The sequence below is a fragment of the Lampetra fluviatilis genome, chromosome 56 (genome assembly GCF_964198595.1).
Source record: "Lampetra fluviatilis chromosome 56, kcLamFluv1.1, whole genome shotgun sequence".
In the NCBI taxonomy this organism is placed as follows: domain Eukaryota; kingdom Metazoa; phylum Chordata; class Hyperoartia; order Petromyzontiformes; family Petromyzontidae; genus Lampetra; species Lampetra fluviatilis.
In genome coordinates, this window is record NC_136330.1 from 5074414 (window position 1) to 5099305 (window position 24892).

Below are 24892 nucleotides of genomic sequence, written 5' to 3' on the forward strand. Positions count from 1 at the left end.
AGGGAGCTCAAGGAAGGAGCAGATTGGGAAGGACGAAGATGCGGAGGAGGAGGAGAAGGAGGCAGAGGAGGGAGAGGAGGAGGAGTCTGTAAGGAGTTCCAACGGGAGACGGATTCCGACGAGACCGTTCCGAAAGGGGGCGGCGGTTCCGGGTCGGCACCGGGCCCAGCCCGCCGAGGAGAAGGAGGAGGAGGAGGAGGAGAGGCAGAAGCCCCTCCAAGAGGGTAGAGGGAGCTCAAGGAAGGAGCAGATTGGGAAGGACGAAGATGCAGAGGAGGAGGAGGAGGAGGAGAAGGAGTCTGCAGGGAGGTCGAGTGGCCGCACGGATTCCGGGAATGAGCAGCGGACGCCCGGCAGGCGTTGGGGCGCTGGCGGGTGGCGCTGGCGGTGGCGGCTCACGGATCAGCCAGCAGATCGGGCGGCTGGACCCGAAGAAGTGGGCAGAGATCCTGTCGCGCGTGCGCAACCGGAACGTGGCGCGGGCGCGCACCACGAGCGCGCCGGGGCCCGCGACGACGGCGGGGGGCGCCGCCGACGGCGGTCGTCACGCCCGGCGGGGGCCACGACGAGCGAGCCGTGGCAGCTCGTGGAGTCGGAGTCGTCGGAGCGGGAGGAGTCAGAGGAGTCGGAGAGCGAGGAGGAGCGGGAGGAGGAGCGGGAGGAGGAGACGGTGGAGGAGCAGGAGGAGGGGCAGGAGGAGGAGACGGTGGAGGAGCAGGAGGAGGGGCAGGAGGAGGGGCAGCAGGAGGAGAGGGTGAAGGAGACGGTGGAGGAGTCAGAGGAGTTTGAGAGCGAGGAGGAGCGGGAGGAGGAACGGGAAGAGGAGACGGTGGAGGAGACGGTGGAGGAGCAGGAGGAGGGGCAGGAGGAGAAGAGGGTCGAGAAACAGGAGGAGCAGGAACAGGAGGAGCAGCGGGAGGAGCAGGAGGTGGAATCTTCAGCTTTCGGGCCTCTTAGAAACCTGGACCTGTCACAGGAGGAGCTGCTGGACGCCGGGACGCTGACGCGAGCGTGCGCTGCCGGCGTCCGTGATGGAGATGTTCGAGCCGGAACACCGGTGGCGGTGATGGCACTCGGGATGGGGCGGAGCGAGAGAGTCCACGAGCGTGGACGGACTTGAGGAGGAGGTAGAGGAGGTCGAGGAGAAGGAATCGGAGCGAGGGGAGTCTGCGAGCGTGGACGAACTTGAGGAGGAGGTGGAGGAGGAGGTGAAGGAGGAGGTGGAGGAAGAGGTGACGGAGGAGGTGAAGGAATCAGAGCGAGTTCATTCCCCTAAGGAGCACGGTGGAGGTTCGTCGTCACAAGAGACAACGGCCGATGAGGACCGATCTGAGGATGGAGGTGGTGAAGAGAGGCCTTCTTCTAAAGATGAAGATGAGGAAGAGAGACTTTCCTCCTCCGAGGATGATGATACAAATTGGCGATCCCTTGAGGTTGAAGATAACGAACAGGCTCGTTCCTTTGATGATGATGATGATGATGAAAACGAAGAAAGGCATTCAGCTGAGGTTGATGAAGAGGATGATGATGATGATGAGATTCGTTCCTCTAAAAATGAAGGCGAGGAAGAGGGACATAAAGAAGATGATGATGATGACAATAATAATGAAGAGGATCAATCCTCCGAAGTTGAGGATGACAACGCCATGGCCCACCGCTCATCATCACGAGACAGCGTTGACCGTGACGGAGCTTCTCGTCATGACGTCACCACCACCGTCGTGCAATCGCCCACGGCAAAGACGATGACGGCACCACCAACGGATGATAGCGACGAGTTGGATTATGATTTACCGAGCTCGGAAAACGATGATGATGACGACAAAGGCGATGTTTATGAAGATGGAAAACAACCATCGGAAAACGATGATGATGATGATGACGAAGATGGAAAACAATTGTCGGAAAACGATGACGATGACGAAGATGGAAAACAGTCATCGGAAAATGATGAAGATGATGATGATGATGAAGATGGAAAACAACCATCAGAAAACGATGATGATGATGATGACGAAGATGGAAAACAATTGTCGGAAAACGATGACGATGACGAAGATGGAAAACAACCATTGGAAAATTATGACGATGACGATGACGAAAATAGAAAACAACCATCGGAAAATGATGACGATGATGATGAAGATGTAAAACAACCATTGGAAAACGATGATGATGACGAGGATGGAAAACAATTGTTGGAAAACGATGACGATGACAAAGATGGAAAACAACCATCGGAAAATGATGACGATGACGAAAATAGAAAACAACCATCGGAAAATGATGACGATGATGATGATGAAGATGAAAAACAACCGTCGGAAAATTATGACGATGATGATGACGAAGATGGAAAACAACTGTCGGAAAATGATGACGATGATGATGGAAAACATCCATCGGAAAATGATGACGATGAAGATGATGATGATGATGGAAAACAACAATCGAAAAACGATGACAATGATGATGTCGATGATGTTAAACAATCATCAGAAAATTATGACGATGATGGAAAACAACCATCGGAAAATGATGACGATGATGATGATGATGGAAAACAACAATCGAAAAACGATGACAATGATGATTACGATGATGGAAAACAATTGTCAGAAAACGATGACGATGACGAAGATGGAAAACATCCATCGGAAAATGATGACGATAATGATGTCGATGATGTAAAACAACCATCAGAAAATTATGACGATGATGGAAAACAACCATCGGAAAATGATGACGATGACGAAGATGGAAAACAACAATCGGAAAACGATGACAATGATGATGTCGATGATGGAAAACAACCATCAGAATATGATGACAATGATGGAAAACAACCATCGGAAAATGATGACGATGATGATGATGATGGAAAACAACAATCGAAAAACGATGACAATGATGATGTCGATGATGAAAAACAACCATCAGAAAATTATGACAATGATGGAAAACAACCATCGGAAAATGATGACGATGATGAAGATGGAAAACAACCATCGGAAAATGATGATGATGATGGAAAACAACCATCAGAAAGTGATGATTACGATGATGATAGAAAACAACCATCAGAGAACGATGATGATGATGACGATGGCAATGATGATAACAACAACGAGGAAAATCAAACATCAGAAATTGATGATACAGATACAAAAGGAACCTCAGAAAGTGAAGAAACAGCCGAAGAGTCACAACCCCCCTATGAAACCACTCCAGACTTCACATCAGCGCCAGCATGGCCGGAGTCTGGGCTACCGGCGAAACCACAGGGGGGCACCTGGCACAAGTCGGGCACTTCTCGAGAAGGAAAGGAGGAGGACAAGGGGGTGGGAGAAGAAGAGAGAGTGGAGGGGGAGGATGACGACGAGGTGGGAGAAGACCAGCCGACAGACTCGGCCGCGGAGCAGACAGGCGATGAAGGAAGCGACGAAGGAGACAATAGTGGCACCCATCGCACGGAGCCCACGACGGCCGCCGCCGAAACCGTGGACGCGTGGCCGGACACGGCGGAGCTGACGGCCACCAAACCCGCCGAGTACGACCCGCCCGTGGTCACCCAAGCGGCCTCCTCCCCCGAGCGGCCCACAGCCTCTCCGGAGCGTGCGACGGCCGCAGGAGGCCGCTGGCCCTTCGCCGGGCGGCGGCGGCGGCCTCCCCAGCGGTGGAGGTTTCAGGAGGCGGGGGAGAGAAGCAATCGCTTCGGCGATGCTCGACGGCTGCCCGCGCCGGGGTCCGGTCCTCGGAGGGGAGGCTACGCGGGCCGAATGGGACCGGGTGACAAACGGGAAGGCGGAGGCCGGAACATCGGGCCGATCACCGTAGCGACAGTGAAGACAACGACGGCGGTGGCGGCGGCGGCGACGGCGAAACCGGAAGGCCCGGATCTGGCCGTCACGCTGGCGGACGAGACGATCGGAGCGCTGGAAGCCACGGCCGACGTACCGCCGGAGGGTCTGGGGGAGGGTGGTGCCGACGCGGATGCAACGAGGGCAGGCGGCCGTGCGGTGGCGGCAGAGACGACGGAGAGCCAACGCGCGGAGGACACGCTCAGATCGCCCGGATCTGATGCCATGGAGCTTCCAGAATTGACTCGCCTGGCAGAGGAGGAGTCGGGCAATCGCTGGGAAGGGCCGGGACGGCACCGCGAGGCCGATGGCAGATATGGTGAAGTGGTGGGTCGTGGCGGTGGCATCGGTGGTGGTGACGGTGAGGATGGCAATTCCAGGGGAGTTCCCCAGGAACCTGACGGTGGTCGTGTCAATGACCATAGAGCAACTGCCTCGTCCACCATTGAAGAAATGTTTTCCGTTGATAATGATGACGATGGAGATAACAATCATAGAAATGATGACAGAGGTGACGATCGAGGTGGTGATGATGACGACGACAATGACGACAATCGTAAACAAGATGAAGAGGTGGAACAAGAGGAGGATGTAGAGTCATCTGACATTCGGACCCCAGTTCACGAATCGATGAGGCGCGGCGGATCCATCGTGGATGAAATCTTCATGGCGGCTGGGCGCGGTGGAAACGGCGACGTTGGGGCGCTGCCGGCCGCCACATCGCATGACCCGGAGGTGGAGACCGAGGCCGGGACGGTGGAGGCAGCCGAACCTGGCGCTGGTGTCACAGACGTCACCGAAACAATGGATGGGGAGGCGACGGTGTCCAAAGTGCCTTCGGAAAGCTGGAGACCCCGGCCCAATGCCTACGGAGAGGTTGGAACGAAGGAGCTGCACCGCATGGAGCAGCCACGCGGAGGTCAACCCGAGGTCGGCGCTCACCTCCACCGACAAGGTCCCGGAGGAGAGCCGCCCGTTTCCGGCGGCTCCCCGGAGGGAACCCAACGCTCTAGAGGGCCGGGCGTGCCGACGGGGCACGGAGAGTCCGCAGGGACGAGGCCCCCACCGCCACACCGCTCAGAAGGCGCCCAGCAAGGCCCTGGGGGAACCGGCGTTGCTCCCAATTCGCGCGGCGGAGAAACCTCAGGCGGAGGCACTGACCGTGGAGCCGATGTTCCGGGAAGACCTCCTCCTCCTCATCCTCCTCATCCTCATCATCCTCCTCCTGCCGGCAGGGTTGCCGTCCCGGAACGGCAGCGGCCACGCTTGGGACAAGGGCCCCACGCGGGACGGCGCCGCGTCTCGGCACGACCGACGCCGCCTGCCGTGGGCGAGGGGGGCGGCCGCACAGAGACTCCCGCGCCTGTCGCCGGGGCCGGGCGGCCCTCGTTCCGCGACGGAACCGTCAATGGTGCTGCCAAGTGGCATCCTCCACGCTCGCACGAGCCCACGGCCAGCGGTGGCAGCCCGGAAGCATCCGCCGGAGTGCCTGAGTTGCGCAAGCCCTCGCCGGTTCCTGGCACGCTTCTCAACGGCGCTTCGAGCGGTCGCGCCGCGGAATCCGAGCAGAACCGCCTTGGGCCGTGGCCGTGGCCTCCTCGCGCCCAACCGGGCCCGGCGAGTGGCAACCCGCAGAGGCCCGCGCAGGTGCCGGCGAGCCCTTCCACGGGCCGTGACGAGGCTGCCCCGCTCAACCGGTCAAGGGCCGGCGGGCGACGCCCGTGGGACGGACGAGGACCGAACGGGCAGTTGCGGCCCGCGGAAGGACTGGTGCCGCGGCGCGTGCCGGGTCGGTTGGGGCCGGAGGAGCGAGTTCACGGGGTCGGGAGTCACGGCAGTGGCGGCGGGGTCGGGCCCGCGACGCACGTTGCCCGGGCAGGCGACTCGCATGCGGAGGGGGTGACGTCGGCCGCGGAGGGCGTCCCGGGCTTTGGCGGCGGGCTGCACCCCGCTTCGCCCGATCGCGTGGGCGGAGGCCAAGTGGGGCAGGCGACTCGTCGTGGAGAAAATCGGGAAGACCCGGCGCTGGAAACCTTGGAGCGGGTGGCTCCTCCTGCCCTGGTGCCACCTTTGCGGAGGCAGCCGGTGGATCCTCCGCACTCCGCGGGGGCGACGGCAACGTCGGCCGACCCCGGGCGCTCAAGCCAACGCGTTGGGCAGCCACCAGCGGGGCCCGTCCTCCCGGAGAGGCCCGCGAGCCCATCGTCTGGGATGGCCCCGGGGAGGTGGCCGGCGGTCGACCCGAGGCCTCGGCCGCCCCGGCCCGGCATGGGGCGAGGCCCGGATGTGGCCTCCTCGGGACAATCCGGGACCATCCCCCGTTCCGGACTCGCGATCGCCGCGCCGTCGGAAACGACGCGAGGTGGTGGTGGTCAACGCGGGGAAGCCGGCGAACCGGCACCGGGCTGGCCCTCTCCGCCGGGGCCGGGAGCCGACGTTCCGCCACCGGGGCGCGGCGACGGCACGCCCGACGACCGTGCCGGGCGCAACGACAACTCCATCGCCTCCGCTTGGGGAAGGCCGCACGGCATCCCCGCCACCACCACGCAGAGGCCGCCCGGAAGGGAGCTGAACCTGCCCCAGGCACCGGGCACGGTGGGCGCCGGAGTCCTTTGGGGGCGGCCGCCGAAGCCACATGGCGCGGCCACGGAGAAGCCGCGGGTGGCAAAGACCACGACGCAGAGGCCGACCACGCTCAAGCCCGTCCACAACTACCGCTGGGACCATGCGCTGAGCCGCTACGTGCCTGTCTACCTCACGCCGAAACCGCCGCCGCCGGCGCCGCGGCCGTGGCCCTTCTACGCGACGGTTCGGCCTCCGGCGGCGGGAGCCGGCGGCGTCGGCGGCCGCGCCACGAACCGCCCAGAAATCACGGCCTTCACCGCCAAGCCGAGTGGCACCACGACAACGGCGGCAGCGGCGCCGACGGAGAGCCCCCAAGGACGCTCCAAGGTCACAGTCAACTCCATCATCATCCCCGGCTGGCCGTCGGGGGTCAAGCACCGAGGCTCCATCGTCATCCACCGCACGCCCGGCCGCTTCGGCTCCCGGAGCGGTCAGTTGCACGTGAGCAGCAGCAGCAGCAGCAGCGGCGGCGGCGGCGCTGGCGGCTACAACTACAACACGAACAACGGCGTTAGGCCCGGAGTCTCGATAATCGTCCACAGCGCCGTGGTAGGCCACAGGCCCACGCAGGCGCCGGCACAAGCTGCTGCCGGCGGTGGTGGCGGTGGTGTCTCGACGGGAGCCAGGACAACGTCGAGGTCACCCTTCGCCGGGAGGAGGGTGCCCGAGTTGCGGCCATTTGGGCGGCCGTACCGGGGTCCGACCGGAGCCAGCACGACTGTCGCGACCGCCACTACCGCCACCGCCGCCGCCACCTTGCCACCGCCGCCCCAGCGCCGCTACCCGATGTTCGACAACAAGGTGAGCTTTTTAAATTTCCATTTAAAGCTATCGTGACTGCAGGGATTCATCTTCTTGGTTCTTTCGGTAAAGTCACGTAGACGGGAAATAATTAAATAATAAAAATATAACATAATTAAATAATTCTCACGACTTTACCGAATAAACCAAGAAGAAAAAAACAAGGTGAGCGTTCGGGGTGACGAGCGGGTGAGTGGGGGGGTGAATCGGTGAGCCGGTGTTTATTTATTAATTTCAAAAATTTCGTGCACCTTTTTATTTATTTACTGACACAATTTATGAGGGGTTCTGCACCACCACCCCATCTCACACCCCCCTCTCTCCTTGCCTGCTCCCCAAAATCTCTCCTCTCTACACTCTGTACCCCCCCTCCTCCTCTCTATCCTCTCTTTCTCTCCCATCGCTCTTTCTCTCACCCTCCCCCTCCATCTCCACCCCCCTGCTCTCCTCTCTCTCCCACTCCATCACTCTCCCCCATTCCCTATCTTTTTTTTACGATCAGAGGAAACAAGAAGATGCTTGGTGTAGTCGGCACTTTGCTTCGTTCATCATTTCTTTAATGCTTTGCTTTATGTAACCTCCCCCCCCATTTTAAATGAAAGATTTAACAAAAGATTTCTCGTTCTGCTCTCCTTACCCCTTCCCTCTCTCTCTACCCCCTCTCTGCCCCCCTCTCTCTACCCCCTTTCTTCCTACTCCATGTCGCTCTCTCTCGCTTCTTTTTTCTCTCCCCCTCCCTATCTCTCCTCTCTCCCCTCTTTCTCTCTCTCTCCCACCAACTCCCTCTCTTCCCATCTATCTCTCTCCCACCTCTCTCCTCCACCTGTCTCCATCTCCCCCCACCCTCTCTCTCCCCCCACCCTCTCTCTCCCCCCTCCACCTTCTCTCTCCCCTTCCCATCTTTCTCTCTCCCACCTCTCCCCTCTTTATCTCCTCCTCCATCCCTCTCCCTCTCTCTTCTCTCCCTCCCCCAAACCCTATCTCCCCCAAAACTCTCTCCATCCCTCTCCCAACCTTCCCCATCTCCCATGCCACCTCTCTCATTCTCTAACAATCTACAATAAGAGGAAACAAGAAGATGCTTGGTGTAGTCGGCACTTTGCTTCGTTCATCATTTCGTTAATGCTTTGCTTGATGTGACCCCCCCTCCCCTTTTTAATGAAAGATTTCACAATAGATTTCACGCTCTCTCTCTCTCTTTCTAAAGCTCCAGCAGCCGCCGCGGGAGCGAGGAGGGGACCGCCAGGGCCCGTCCGGCGTCGTTCCTCCCGACGTCGTTCCGCCCGCGGCGAATGCGGTGCCGCGAGCCGGCGCTCCGCAGAAACCGCGAATCATCACCGACGGCGGCGCGGGCGGCACCATCACCGTCACCGTCGCGGCCGACGCCGACCTCTACGTGGACTGCCAAGTGGAGGGCAACCCCCCACCTACTGTCACCTGGATGAAGGTGTCCACAGGTGCGGGAATGGAGGGGGATGGAGGGAGGGGCTTGGGGGAGTGGCAGGGGGGAGGAGCGGGTAGTGATGGTGGTGTAGGAGGTTATGATGGAGGAAGCTGATAGATTATAGAGTTGGAGGAGGTTATGGAGGTGGAGGAGTAGGCGGAGGTGATAGAGGTGGTGGTGATAGAGATGGAAGTGGTGGTGGTGGAGGCAATGGAGGAGGCAATGGAGGAGGAAGTGGAGGAGGGGATAGCGATGGTGGCAGAGATGGAGGTGGTGGTGGAGGTAGTGGAGGTTATGGAGGAGGAAGTGGAGGAGATGAAGGTGATAGAGCTCGTGGTTGTAGAGGTGGTGGTGGTGGTGGTAGCAGAGTGTCCGGTCTGCTCCAGTGCTTCCGCCAGCCCCAACGAAGACCACCGCTCGCTCTGTGCGGTTCACGCATGGGCGGCCATGCCGATCCGAGCACCGTCCTCTTCCGTCATAACCACCGCCCCCTCCCGCCCCCACCACCACCCTCGGGCAGGTGCCGTCATCAAGGCCAACTCCCGGCACGGCTCGCGCTTCGAGGTGTTCGGCAATGGCACGCTGGCGATCCGCGGCGCCGTGCTGCAGGACCGCGGCCAGTACGTGTGCACGGCGGCGAACACCCTGGGGGCCGCCCGGCTGGCGGTGGCCGTCGCCGTCAGCGCTCAGCCGCCGCGCATCCTCGTCGCCGCTCGCCACCGCGACGTCACCGTGCCACTCGGCTCCGTCGCCGAGTTGGCGTGCCCCGCTGAGGGGCGGCCAGCGCCCCAGCGGGCCTGGGTGCTGCCCGACCGGACGGTGCTACGCGGCGCGGCGGCGGGGCCAGCGGCCGTGCCGGCGACCGGAGGTGAGAGGCAGGAACCGGGAAGGGCGGGGGGGGGGGGGCACCGCCTTCCGTGAAGAGTCTGTCCAAATCGTACCGAGTGGACGCTGGTTGGCGTAAATCGGCAAACGCAGTTGACGGCAGATTGTAAATGTTTCCGCGGCTTTGCTCTCCAACACGCCGCCGGTGTGCTGAAGTAGCAAACTAATTGGTACGTTTGTACTCGCGTGGCAAAGCATTGCCCATTGGCTTTGTCGGGGGTCGGCGGGTTTAAACGACGCGTTTATATTCACGCGATGAACAGGTACTCCTCTACTGACGAACGAGTTAGGTCTGTTCGTAAGTCGATTTGTTCGTGAGTCCAACTTTACTCCTGTAAATTTCAAACGTGTTGTTACGACATGTGAACTAAACACGGGGAATAGCTTTAAAAGTTGTAAAATGTCCTGTAGATGTAGATGCCCATTGGTTCTTCACATTCTGCAGATGTAGATGCCATTAGTTATTCACGTTCTGCAAATGTAGATGCCACTGGTTCTTCACGTTCTATAGATGTAGATGCCACGGGTTCTTCGTGTTCTGTAGATGTAAATGCCACTGGTTCTTCACCTTCTGCAGATGTAGATACTACTGGTTCTTCACGTTCTATAGATGTATATGCCACTGTTCTTCACGTTCTGTAGATGTAGATGCCACTGGTTCTTCACATTCTACAGATGTAGATGCCACTGGTTATTCACGTTCTGTAGATGTAGATGCCACTGGTTATTCACGTTCTGTAGATATAGATGCCACTGTTCTCCACATTCTGTAGATGTAGATGCCACTGGTTCCTCACGTTCTACAGATGTAGATGCCACTGGTTATTCACGTTCTGTAGATGTAGATGCCACTGGTTATTCACGTTCTGTAGATGTAGATGCCACTGGTTCTTCACGTTCTATAGATGTAGATGCCACTGGTTCTTCATGTTCTACAGATGTAGATGCTACTGTGCTGTTCACCTATTGGCATCCTCTGGTCTAATACTGTTTGAGACTAGGCTCTAAAATAAGCTGTCTCTGGTGTGGCCCAATCAGTTTCAAAGACAATGCATCATCATAGACTACCAGAGCATGTGTTTGTTTGCATGTTCACCACAGGTATGTGTGGTTAATGCGGACCTGATTCTTGGCAAAATGCTTCCGTTTGCTGTTTAACACCTTAACTGTTTTATTGCCATAAAGGGTAAAACCGATTCTCTTACAACAACAATAATGATCTTCTTGGTTCTTTCGGTAAAGTCACGTAGAATGGAAATTCAAAAATAATAAAAATTTAACATAATAAAATATATTATTTCGGTAAAGTCACATAGAATGGAAATAATAAAATAAACATAACAAAATCATATATTTTATGATTTATTTTTATTATTTTATTACTTCCATTCTACGTGACTTTACCGAAATAACCAAGAAGATGAATCCCTGCAGTCACGAAAGCTTTAAATCGAAACAATAATGATTCTTACAACTCGCAATATTCATCGCCGCCGCCGTCTGCCTGCTTGGGCGGCCAGCTGGTGGGCGCGCCAGCCTGGACGCCAACGGCACGCTGCGCATCGCTGACGTCGCCTTCGCCGACCGGGGCCCCTACAAGTGCGTCGCGAGCAACTCGGCCGGCGCCGACACGGCCACGGTGCGCCTCCACGTCCTCGGCCTGCCCCCCAGCATGCTGCAGGGCCGCCGCTCCGACGTGACGGCTCGCGCCGGCGCAGCCCTGGCCCTGCACTGCGCGGCGCGCGGAACCCCGGCGCCGTCGCTGCGCTGGGTGCTGGCGGGCGGCGCCCAGATCCGCCCGTCGCAGTACCTGGACGGGCGCCTCTTCGTCTACCCCAACGGCACGCTGCTGGTGAAGAGCGTCGCGCCGGCCGACGCCGGCGCCTTCGAGTGCCTCGCCACCAACTCGCTGGGCGCCGACCGCAGCGTCTTCGTCGTCACCGTCGAGCAGGAGTACCGGCGGCCGTCACCGGACAACGTTCCGCCGCCGCGGCAGCAGCAGCAGCCGCCGCTACCGGCGATCGGCCGGCAGGCCGCGGAGGAAGGACGGGCGGCCAGGCCCGGCGCGGCCAGGATCGTGGCGTCGACGCCGCGGCGCATGCAGGTCAGCTACGGCGCCACGCTGCAGCTGGCGTGCAACGCGAGCGGGACACCCGCGCCGCGCATCCTCTGGAGGCTCCCGTCGAAGAAGTTTGTGGACATCTACTCGCGGTGAGCGGGGAGGCATTGAGGGCGTGGGCGGTTGTGGGTGAGTGTGGGTGAGCGGTTGTGTGAGTATGTTGGTGAGTGGTTGTGTGTGTGGGTGTGTGGGTGAGTGGTTATGTGAGTGTGTGGGTGAGCAGTTGTGTGAGTGTGGGTGAGCGGTTGTGTGAGTGTGTGGGTATGTTGGTGAGTAGTTGTGTGTGTGGGTGTGTGGGTGAGTGGTTGTCTGAGTGTGTGGGTGAGCAGTTGTGTGTGTGTTGGTGAGTGGTTGTGTGCTCGCTAACAGCACTTGCCCCTACAGTTTGTTAAGGCTATACGGGGGACCTTTGTCTTTGTTTTGTGTGGGCGAGTAGTTGTATTTGTGTGGGTAAGTGGTTGTGTGTGAGTGCTTCTGTGTCTGTGGGTGAACGGTGTGCGAGTGTGTGGGAGAGTGGTTGTGTTGTATGGGTGTGTGTGTGTGTGGTTGTGGGGAGCGGTGGTGTTGTGGTTACCGCGCCGCGTTGCGAACCCGGCGACCCGAGTTTGACTCCCGCTCACGGCCAACATCAGTGGCGGCTATCTGAACCGGCCCTGGGCCTCCCCCGAGGTTGACTCGGCCTAAACTTAGTACCTTGCTCGGCCAGGTGTCGTGTATGTGCGTTGAACTTCTTTCGCACTGTACGTAGCCAACCGTACTAATTGGAGGTGCAGGGGAGGGACAACGAACTAAAAACACCAACAAGCAGTTCTCAAGAAATAACTTTAAGACGATGATTTAAAACTGCACACCTCCCAGTGGCTTCCGAACATCGGAAGGAAGAGAGCGTTCCAGACGGCCGCAGAAGCGCGTCTGAAAGCGCCGCGCGATGCGCCGACCGCCATCTTTGTTCGACGGCCGGCAGCTAAAAGCTGCTGCTGCGGTGGTGCCAGCCACCCGCGCCCCTTCCTGCGCCCTTCCCATCTTCTAAGCCAGCGGTCCACAACCTTTTGGTCACCAGGGACCGGTTTTGTGGAAGGCAATTTTTTCACGGACCGGGTGGGGGGGGGGGTTCATCATTGGGTCTTTCTCCCTTTTCAAAGAAGCTCTCCGGCGACGTTTGTTGTCTTACTCATTCTGGCTACTAGGGGTTAGCAGCTCGTGGGCTTACCAACAACCGTGACTGAGACAAGTCCGCAGTGCGGAAAAGTGGCACGGACGGAGGTGATCAATAAAATAATGGGGGCGGACCCCCGTTCTAAACAACTGCTGCTCGCTAACTTCCGACCCTCACCGCTCTCCACCAGAGATCGCAAACCGGTTTTGATTCCTTACCCGTACCCGTACCCGGCCGCACCAGGGTCGCAAATGGGTACCCATACCCGTACCCGGCCGGGTACAGGTACCCGTTCCCTACTCGTACCCGTACCCTACCCAAAATGAGTGACAAACGGTGACTCACCAGTGACTCACGGCCTACTCGTACCCGTACCCGGCCGCACCAGGGTCGCAATCGGGTACCCGTATCTGGCCGGGTACAGGTAGCCGGGTATCGGGTAGAGTACGGGTATCGGGTAACCGGTTGCGACCTCTGCTCTCCACCCCAATTACCAGCGAAACGTCGTACTCAAATTGTAAATGTTGTGGTTTCACGCTTCAACACACCGGTGGGCTAAAACTGCTGCTCGCTAACTTCCGGCCCTCACCGCTCTCCACCCCACCCCTTCCCCACGGTCCACCGCCACCACCACCTCCACCGCCGCCGCAGCTCGGACGAGCGCACGCGTGTGCTCACCGACGGCTCGCTCGTGGTGGCGGGCGCCAGCGAGGCGGACGCGGGCGACTACCTGTGCCTGGCGCGCAACTCCCTGGGCGACGACGCCGCCGCCACCAAGGTGGAAGTGCTGCTGCGGCCGGCGCGCATCGATGGCAAGGGTCCCGGCGGGGACCGGCGGGTGCGCTACGGCGGTGACTTCCAGTTCGACTGCGTCGCGTCGGGCGTGCCCAACCCCGAGATCTCGTGGAAGATGCCGGACGGCACCCTGGTGAACGGCGTAGCCGCCGGCGGAGGAGGAGGAGGAGGAGCAGGAGGAGGAGGAGGAGGCGGGGAGCGCAGCAAGCGCTTCGTGCTGTTCGACAACGGGACGCTGTTCTTCGACAAGATGGGCGTGCGCGACCAGGGTGACTACACCTGCTACGCGGAGAACAAGGTCGGGCGCGACGAGATGGTCGTGCGGGTGCTGGTGGAGACGCGGGCCGCACGCGTCGAGCACAAGGTCTGCGCACCGTTCATTCCTTCGCTGTTAAACGACGGACAGAACTCCTTTACATTTTAATGAATCTATCGCTTTTTTTTCTTTTTCTATTACGTACATTTTATATATTTTTTCGTTCCATCATATTATTTAATGTCTTATTATTTATTTGATTTTAGCAGGTAAGGCCCGAGGAGCTACACAGCTTCTCTTTCAGAAGTGACCCTGAGCCATGACTTTGGCAATGATGTTTGCCAAGAGACAAAAGCTTCGTGTTCTTACTAAATTAATAATCGTTAAACTATTAGACGGATTTATTTTTTTATTCTCCCAGGTAAGGCCCCACTGAGCTGCACAGCGACCTGGCCATCGCAAACATTTATAGCAGCCAACTTACTATAAATGTCAACGGCGCTACACGACAATTTATGACTATGCATTAATTACGACGATTAATTGCGACGATTCATTATGATTACTCGCGACGATTAATTACGACGAATGAATTACGACGAATGAATTAGGACGATGAATTGCGACGATTAATTACGGGGATTAATCACGACGATTAATTACGATGAATGAATTACGACGAATGAATTAGGACGATGAATTGCGACGATTAATTACGACGATTGATCGCTACGATTAATTACGACGAATGAATGAATGCCGAGCGGCGGTGGTGCCCGCGTCCCTCCGCAGGAGAGGAACGCGCTGGTGCAGGCCTCGTCAGGCTCGACAGCCCTCCTCGAGTGCCTGGTGTCCGGCGAGCCGGCGCCACGCCTCGCCTGGTCGACTCCCAACGGCGAAGTCCTCCTCGCCCCCTCCACGTCCACCTCCTCCTCCTCCTCGTCCACCTCCTCCTCCTCCTCGTCCCCGCGCCTCCACGTGCTCACCGACGGCTCGCTGGAGATCCGGTCGGCTCGCCGTCGCGACGCCGGCGACTACACCTGCTCGGCACGCAACGCCGCCGGCTCGGACGCTCGCACGGTGCGCCTGGCGGTTCGCGACCTGCCGCCGGCCATCAACGGCCTGGTGGGCGACGCGCTGGCGGAGCCGCGGCGCGAGGCCGCGCTGGCCCACGCGCGCAAGCTCCTCGACTGCCGCGCCGAGCTACGGCCGCCCCCGGACGGCGGCGAAGACGGCGACGCGCGGCCGCCTCCCCGCGTCGCCTGGGCGGCGCCCGGCGGCGTTGTCCTGCAGGCGCCGTACCGCGGCGGCCGGCTGGCGGTGCACGCCAACGGCACGCTGGAGATCCGCAACGCCCGGCCCTCCGACTCGGCCGAGTTCGTGTGCGTGGCCCGCTCCGGCGACGCCGAGAGCCGCCTGACCGTCCGGCTGGAGGTCGTCGACGCCCTCGAGGCGCCGTCCTTCCCCTCGGTTGCCGGCGGCGGCGACGACGAGACGGTCGCGGTGGAGCCGGGCCGGCGCTTGGCGCTGCTCAACTGCTCCGCCGAGGGCTCGCCGCGGCCCCGGGTGGCGTGGACGCTGCCGGGCGGCGCTCGCCTCGCGCCGGGACAGAGCGCCGGGCGCTTCTCGGCGGGGGAAGACGGAGCCCTGCGGCTCTCCGAGCCTGGCGCGGGCGACGCGGGCCGCTACCGGTGCACGGCCAGCAACGTGGCCGGCGCCGCCGAGCGCTCCCTGCGCCTCGAGTTCGGCACGCGGCCCTGGATCTCGCCGTCGGCGTCCCGCCCCGGCGGGCTGGTGCGCGTCGTCGGCGGCGAGTCGACGACGCTCGACTGCGCCGCCTCTGGCGACCCTCCGCCGGCGGTCTCCTGGACGCTGCCCGGCGGCGCGCTGCTGGAGGGGGCGGCCGCCGCCGCCGTCCGGCACGCCGGCCGCTTCTCGCTGCTCCCCAATGGCTCGCTGGTGGTGAGCGGCGCCACGGTGCACGACCGTGGCAACTACATGTGCCGGGCCCGCAGCCGCCTCGGCGAGGACTCGCGCCTGGTGCCGGTCGTCGTCATCGCCTACCCACCGAGGATCACCGCGGGGCCACCGCGGACGTACCACGCCCGGCCCGGCACATCCCTGCAGCTGTCGTGCCTCGCCATCGGAATCCCGCGGCCCGACATCACGTGGGAGTTGCCGGACCGCACGCGTCTTTCCGCCGTGGCGGCGGCGCCAACGGGCGGCGCCGGAGCGTCCGCGGCGAGACGGGCGGCCGGGGGGAAGTTCCTGGTGCTGCCGCAGGGCGCCCTGGTGATCCCGAGCGCCGGGCCGCGCGACAGCGGCGTCTACCGCTGCACAGCGCGCAACCTGCTGGGCAGCGACGTCAAGGCGACGTACCTCTACGTGCTGTGAGCCACCCACGTCGGCTGTGGCAGCGGTGGACGTGTTGGTGGTGGTGGTGGTGGTGATGGTAGTGGTGGCTGAGTAGGGGGGGCACAGCTGGTGCAATATGCCAGTCGTCTCGGTCGGTCAACACAACGGGCACAGCTTCAGGGTCTGTGCCCGTGACCGCCTCCCGTCCTGGCGGTCGGCAGCGACAGCCTTCGGACACTTCACTCGACGGCCTCGAAGCGCACGCACCTAGCCTGGCACAGGCGCCGCTGTGACGTCACCGCCACTGAGCGACGAGTGGTGGGTATTGGTTTTGGTGGTGGCGGCGGCAGCGGTGGTGTTCGGTGATTCACTTTTGCCGAGTCTGTCTGGGTCGGACGATGTTTCTTCGACCGGCCCACCACGGTCCGGTATAATGTCTCGCCACGCACATAGAGTGAGGGTTCTTGCCCTGCCTACCAGCCACTCGGAAGATGCTGTAGAGCGCGAGATTGAACCCTGGTGGTGGTTTCCGAGGTGGCGACATTGCGGTGAACTTCCCACGTGCCGGCGGAGGAGTGAGGCTGCGATGACGTTGGCGATGGTGGAGCAATCGGTGCGTGAGCAAAGAAGATGATGATGATGATGATTTTACATTGAACACCTTAGTAACCATGGCAGATGATTGATGGGAAATATGTTGTACACGTTGCCATGATCATAAAACAACGACGACGATTATGATGATGATGATCGCATTGAGAGTAGCGATGAAGACAATGATGATGATTGAACACTGCACAAAATTTTGGATGGTGATGTTGATGACGACGATGGCGATCACGTGATGGTCAGTGTAGACATTGATTAAATCAGTGATGATGTTGACGGTGGTGGTGATTATGGGAACACTACACAGAAATTTGGATGATGATTACGATGATGATAATGATGGCGATCACGTGATGGTCAGTGAAGACATTGATGTGATCAGTGACGATGATGACGGTGGTGGTGGTGATTATGGGAACACTACACAGAAAGTTGGATAATGATAATGATGGCGATCACGTGATAGTCAGTGAAGACATTGATGGAATAGTGATGATGATGACGGTGGTGGGGGTGATTATGGGAACACTACACAGACATTTGGATGATGATGACGATGATGATGGCTATTACGTGATGATCAGTGAAGACATTGATGGAATCAGTGACGATGATGACGGTGGTGGTGGTGATTATGGGAACACTACACAGAAATTTGGATGATGATGATGACGATGATAATGGCGATCACGTGATGGTCAGTGGATACATTGATGGAATCAGTGATGATGATGATGACGGTGGTGGTGGTGGTGATTATGGAACACTACACAGAAATTTGGATGATGATGAGGGCGAGCAGGTGATGTTGGTCGGTACACGCATTGATGGGAACCAGTGGTGACGATGCTGCCCATGACAACACGAGTAAACTTGATCGCCATGAAGAGCACACACTGTGGACCGAAGCCGTGGCTCTGAAATGCTGACGATTCGCTTGACGAATGAACAACAACAACAACGACAACAACAACAACGCCACGGACATCCTTGACACGAGCGAAGAGTTGACGACGGTTGGAAATCAATAACACGCTCATCACGAACAGTTACTTATTTAGGGGCCGTCCATAAATGACGTCACGCACCTAAGGGGGGGTCAAACATTTGTGACGAAGTGTGACGAGGGGGGGAGTTTGAGAAATGTGTCGTCACATCAAAATGCGCAACTTTGAATAAATATAGACAATACGTTCTACTTATTTGAATATACTTTTTAATAAATGTTTTCTCCTACAACATCAGAGTGCAGCGCCGCATTAAATACGCACTACTATGACAATAGTTTAAAGCGATCTGAAGCATGTTTTATTTTCAAAATGGATATATGGTTTTGGGGGGGGGCAGAGCTTTGTGACGTCATATTTGAGGGGGGGGGGGCTGACTTTTTGTGACGCCGTGTGACGAGGGGGGGGGGGATCGTCAAAAATCGTCCAAAATCACGTGACGTCATATATGGACGGCCCCTTACGCGGTGAAAGGGGCCCACGGTCGAGTCGGAGGACGCTGCTTTGGCAAGGGAGGGTCCTGCTCCATCGGGGATGTTCCAGCAACACCGAGTTACATTGTTGCGTGGTTTGTTTACGCTGTGGGAGGGAAACGGGAGAAGCCAGAGGACCCCCCCCCCCCACCCGATTCTTGTAGAACAGGGTGAGAGCATACACGAAAACAACTCCACGTGTTATTCTACACACAAACAACACCACGTGTGATTCTACACACAAACAACTCCACGTGTGATTCTACACGAAAACAACTCCACGTGTGATTCTACACGTAAACAACTCCACGTGTGATTCTACACGTAAACAACTCCACGTGTCATTCTACACACAAACAACTCCACGTGTCATTCTACACACAAACAACTCCACGTGTGATTCTACACGAAAACAACTCCACGTGTGATTCTACACGAAAACAACTCCACGTGTGATTCTACACGTAAACAACGCCACGTGTGATTCTACACGTAAACAACGCCACGTGTGATTCTACACGTAAACAACGCCACGTGTCATTCTACACACAAACAACTCCACGTGTCATTCTACACACAAACAACTCCACGTGTGATTCTACACGAAAACAACTCCACGTGTGATTCTACACGAAAACAACTCCACGTGTGATTCTACACGTAAACAACGCCACGTGTGATTCTACACGTAAACAACTCCACGTGTGATTCTACACGTAAACAACTCCACGTGTCATTCTACACGAAAACAACGCCACGTGTGATTCTACACGTAAACAACTCCACGTGTCATTCTACACGTAAACAACTCCACGTGTCATTCTACACGTAAACAACTCCACGTGTCATTCTACACGCAAACAACTCCACGTGTCATTCTACACCTAAACAATTCCACGCAAAAACTAAAAACGTGTGGCCCACGTCTGGAGTCGAACCCAGGCAGCTCTTGCTGTGGTGGCGCCAACGCCTCCCCTGCCACCCGGATGTTGAAGTCACGTCCACAGCATTTGTGGTCGATGAGGATGATGATGGCGATGAGTGTGATTGTGATGATGGTGATTATGAGTGTGATTGTGATTGTGCTGATGGTGATGGTGAGGATTACTATGATTGTGATGATAGTGATGATGGTGATGGTCGATATGATTTTGATGGTGATGAAGGTAATGCTCACTATTGTTGCGATGATGATGGTAATGATTGGTATGATTATGATGGTGCTGGTGATGATGGTGATGATGATGACATCATCACATTTAGTAATTCACAAGAGGCACTTATTGACGCGCGGATTGACGCGCGGAGCGACGAGCCGAGTGACGTGGGGAGTGACGAGCCTAGTGACGCGTGGAGTCACGTGGGAAATGACGCGGGGAGTGACGTGGGGAGTGACGCGCGGAGTCACGTGGGGAATGACGGGAGGAGTGACGCGTCACGGTTTTTTTTGTAATGACAGCGATGAGAAGACGTTTGCCTGTCACAGCAAGTCCGGGTTTAACGCGCTCGCTGGTAGCGTCCCGCGTTATAACGGTGCGTGCGTTATAATGGTGCACGTCCCGCGTTATAACAGTGCGTGCGTTATAATGGTGCACGTCCCGCGTTATAACGGCGCACGTCTCGCGTTATAACGGTGCGTGCGTTATAACGGTGCGTGCGTTCCGCGTTATAACGGCGCACGTCTCGCGTTATAACGGTGCGTGCGTTATAACGGTGCGTGCGTTCCGCGTTATAACGGCGCGTGTGTTCCGCGTTATAACGGCGCGTGTGTTCCGCGTTATAACGGCGCGTGCGTTCCGCGTTATAACGGCGCGTGTGTTCCGCGTTATAACGGCGCGTGCGTTCCGCGTTATAACGGCGCGTGCGTTCCGCGTTATAACGGCGCGTGTGTTCCGCGTTATAACGGCGCGTGCGTTCCGCGTTATAACGGCGCGTGCGTTCCGCGTTATAACGGCGCGTGTGTTCCTCGTCGCCAACACAAAGTGTCCCCGCACGAGAGAAAGTCGTCGCGGCGACAACGCGTTAACGGTGTGAACGCCGCGCGCGCTAAGCGATCGCTTGCCGTACGTAACCTGTAATGAAACACATTTTTTGATACACACACATATATATATAAACGCATATGTTTTTTGACCTTAATAACGAGCGGCGATTGCCGATGATGATGATGGTATTCATTATAACAATTATTGTAATAGTACGTGCCTTTAGAAAATGTTAATCGCTGGGAATCCAACGTTACGCGTCGTGCACGTGGCAAGGCGTTGGCTGTTCTACAGAATCTCGCTCTCTGCTACCGGTCACCCTCTGCACTGCGACATCACGGTCGAACCTTCTCCCCCCCCCCCCACTTCGTTCCTCCTCATCCCCCCCTCCTCCTCCCACTGTTGTCAATCTACGGACAACAACAACAACATCAGCTTGTCACTGCCGTAAATCTACCAACAACAACAACAGCTTGTCACTGCCGTAAATCTACCAACAACAACAACAGCTTGTGGCAAATTCATCTACGCGTCACTCATATCTCGGTGGTGGTGGCGGTGGTGGTGGTGGCGTTGGCGGTTGTGGAGGTGGTGGTGGTGGCGGAGGCGGTGGTGGTAGCGGTGGTGATGGTGGTGACGGTGGTGACGGTGTTGGTGGTGGTGGCGGTGGTGGCGGTGGTGGCGGTGGTGACGGTGTTGGTGGTGGTGGCAGTGGTGGCGGTGGTGGAGGCGGTGGTGGTGGCGGTGGTGGCGGTGTTGGTGGTGGTGGCGGTGGTGGCGGTGTTGGTGGTGGTGGCGGTGGTGACGGTGTTGGTGGTGGTGGCGGCGGTGGTGGAGGCGGTGGTGGTGGTGGCGGTGGTGGTAGCGGTGGTGGTGGCGGTGGCGGTGGTAGTGGCGGTGGTGGTGGTGGTGGTGGCGGTGGTAGTGGTGGTGGTGACGGTGTTGGTGGTGGCGGTGGTGGTGGTGGTGGCGGTGGTGGTAGCGATGGTGTTGGTGGTGGTGGCGGTGGTGGTGCTGCCGCTCGACCACCCCGTGTCTCTCTATCGAGGTCCATGGAGCAGGAACGTCTGACAACGCGCCGCAGGAAGGGTTGCGCTCGGAGAGACGGTTGGAGCAATAAATATCAATATATTTTGCTTATTTTCTTCCATCGCCGTTGTTATCGTTCGTAAATCAGAGACCGCCACGGTGTCTGAGAAGATGTTAACTCCCGCGCCTGGTATGCAGGAGGTCGTGGGTTCGATCCCGACCCTGACGCCTGTATAAAAAATAAACTATTAAACTATTTTTTTTGTATATACCAGGCAAGGGCCCACTGAGCTATGTAACTCTTTTTCAGAAGGGACCTTGTTTTCACAAATTATAGCTCAACGAATTGGCCGATCGCATAACCAAATTCGCTAAATGCATGTTTCTAAATGTGGAGGTAAAACCGGAGGAACCGGAGAACAATCCACATGACTTAAAGCTTTCGTGACTGCAGGGATTCATCTTCTTGGTTCTTTCGGTAAAGTCACGTAGAAAGGAAATAATAAAATAAAAATAAAACACAATAAAATACAATTCTCACGACGTTTCCGCCACAACGCAAGCAGCCGTCCTCAGGTGAAGAACAGGTTCTTGTCGGAAAGACAGCGTCGTGAGAATTTTATTTTATTATGTTTTATTTTATTATTTCCCTTCTACGTGACTTTACCGAAAGAACCAAGAAGATGAATTCACATGACCACAGGCAGAACGTGCAAACTTCAAATATACCGCCGTTGGTGGTGGGGGTGAAACCCACAGCCTTCTGTATACCAAGCGAGGCAGTTAACATTTCTCCACCGCGCCGCATACTTTGCAGTTGGCAAGTTTCCCTCTCTCCGCGTGGTCGCGTGCATTTTTAAATCCTTTATATTAGGTTCACTTGCTTGCTTGCTTGCGCGCTTACTACCGTGCAAATCTTTCGGTCGTTTTTTAACCCACTTTCCGTGATCCAATCGAGCTGACATTTTGCACACAGACTCGTTGTGCGTGACAATTTATTTTCGTGAAAAATTTTTTTCAAAAATTTTCCACTTTTTAGGAATTTTTTTATTTCCTATTTAATTTAAAAAACCAATGTGATAAAATGAAACTCTTACTCAAGAAAAACATAAATGAAATATAAAATAAAAACGATGCCACGCATATAAAGGATTTATAGTGAAAATGTTTGTTTTTACGGGTTAATTTTTTCTCCGTTGCCTCTGGTTTCCCCCCCACCCTCCACATTTACGGTGAACATCACGCGTTGAGAGAGTCTTTGTCTGCAACTTCAAATGTCCACGTGATGATGATGATGACGACGACGACTACGACAAACCGCCCCATTTCGCTGAACTATCACGAGTGACAGCTTCTGACGAACTCAAAGAACTAACCGGCAACTCAGTTGAGGCCTTGCCTGGTTAAATAAAAATTAGTGAACTAAATAGTTCGGATAAACAGACGACACGCGTATTCGTGTCTCCCCAGAGAACATTTCGAAATATAACCACTCGGCACCATCAGTGTTTCATCATCATCAGCAGCAGCAGTAGAGACAGGGCTTTGCTTGAATCATCTGGTCTCTATGTCAGTCTATGGCTCTACGTGTGAATCTATGGGTCTCCGTGTGAATATATGGGTCTCTGTGTGAGTCTATGGGTCTCTATGCGAGTCTATGGGTCTCTACGTGAATCTATGGGTCTCTATGCTCTCTAAGCGAGCCGATGGGTCTCTATGCAAGTCTATGAGTCTCCTTGTGGGTATATGAGTCTCTGTGTGATTCTATGGGTCTCTATGTAAGTCTATGGGTCTCTATGCAAATATATGGGTCTCTGTGTGAGCCTATGGGTCTCTATGGGAGTCTATGGGTTCCTATGTGAGTATATTGGTCTCTATGCAAGTCTATGGGTCTCCATGTGAGTCTATGGGTCTCTGTGTGAGTCTATGGGTTTCTATGCGAGTCTATGGGTCTCCACGTGAGTCTATGGGTCTTTATGTGAGTCTATGGGTCTCTATGCGAGTCTATGGGTCTCTATGCATGTCTATGAGTCTCCTTGTGGGTATCTGGGTCTTTATGTGAGTCTATGGGTGTCTATGCGAGTCTATGGGTCTCTTTGTGACTCTTTGGGTTTCTGTGGGAGTGTATGGGTCTCCATGTGTGTTTATGGTTCTCTATGTGAGTCTATGGATATCTATCTGATACTATGCTCTCCAAGCGAGTCGATGGGTCTCTATTCAAGTCTCCTTGTGGGTATCTGGGTCTCTGTGTGATTCTATGGGTCTCTATGTGAGCCTATGGGTCTCTATGGGAGTCTATGGGTCTCTGTGTGAGTCTATGGGTCTCCATATGAGTTTATGGTTCTCTATGTGAGTCTATGGGTATCTATCTGATACTATCCTCTACAAGCGAGCCGATGGGTCTCTATGCAAGTCTATGAGTCTCCTTGTGGGTATCTGGGTCTCTGTGTGATTCTATGGGTCTCTATGTGAGTCTATGGGTCTCTATGCAAATATATGGGTCTCTGTGTGAGCCTATGGGTCTCTATGGGAGTCTATGGATATCTATCTGATACTACGCTCTCCAAGCGAGTCGATGGGTCTCTATGCAAGTCTGTGAGTCTCTTTGTGGGTATCTGGGTCTCTGTGTGATTCTATGGGTTTCTATGTGAGTCTATGGGTCTCTATGCAAATATATGGGTCTCTGTGTGAGCCTATGGGTCTCTCTCTGATACTATGCTCTCCAAGCGAGTCGATGGGTCTCTATGCAAGTCTGTGAGTCTCCTTGTGGGTATCTGGGTCTCTGTGTGATTCTATGGGTTTCTATGTGAGTCTATGGGTCTCTATGCAAATATATGGGTCTCTGTGTGAGCCTATGGGTCTCTCTCTGATACTATGCTCTCCAAGCGAGTCGATGGGTCTCTATGCAAGTCTGTGAGTCTCCTTGTGGGTATCTGGGTCTCTGTGTGATTCTATGGGTCTCTATGTGAGTCTATGGGTCTCTGTGTGATTCTATGGGTTTCTATGTGAGTCTATGGGTCTCTATGCAAGTCTATGGGTCTCTGTGTGATTTTATGGGTTTATATGTGATTCTATGGGTCTCTATGGGAGTCTATGGGTCGATGAGGACCTGCCGCCATTATCACCTGACATGAAGCGCGTCACGCGTTCGAAGCTCCCAAATAATCCGGAGTGATAATTTCACTCCGGAACACGATGTTTGTCACTGGGTAGTAAGTGTTATTTTCTAATTGCTTATGCCTCAAAGGTATAGAAAGTGGCTATTATCCCCCACAAACTTTGCTTTCGTGACCAAGACTTTACGTGAAGGAATGACACAAATGGGCACGTTTACTAATTGAAAATAAGTACATTTCAAAATGTCACCGTCCTGACGGTTGAATTTCGATTTATAGCTTTCGTGACTGCATGGATTCATCTTCTTGGTTCTTTCGGTAAAGTCACGTAGAAGGGAAATAATAAAATAGTAAAAATAAAACATAATAAATTAGGA

At 56.1% G+C, this 24892-nt stretch overlaps 1 protein-coding gene across 1 annotated transcript in view; it reads left to right on the plus strand.

Annotated features, from left to right (window-relative positions):
- LOC144950109 (uncharacterized) overlaps positions 1–18158 on the plus strand; it is a gene marked incomplete at its 5' end in the record, with an annotated part of 26079 nt that extends 7921 nt beyond the window's left edge. The window contains 8 exons of the mRNA XM_078880170.1: positions 137–632; positions 780–1028; positions 3085–7286; positions 8494–8743; positions 9251–9598; positions 11136–11826; positions 13542–14049; positions 14734–18158. Of these exons, the coding sequence (XP_078736296.1) occupies positions 137–632; positions 780–1028; positions 3085–7286; positions 8494–8743; positions 9251–9598; positions 11136–11826; positions 13542–14049; positions 14734–16335 (8346 nt within the window). The remainder of the gene's footprint in view (positions 1–136; positions 633–779; positions 1029–3084; positions 7287–8493; positions 8744–9250; positions 9599–11135; positions 11827–13541; positions 14050–14733) is intronic.
- Between the last annotated feature and the right edge of the window lie 6734 nt (positions 18159–24892).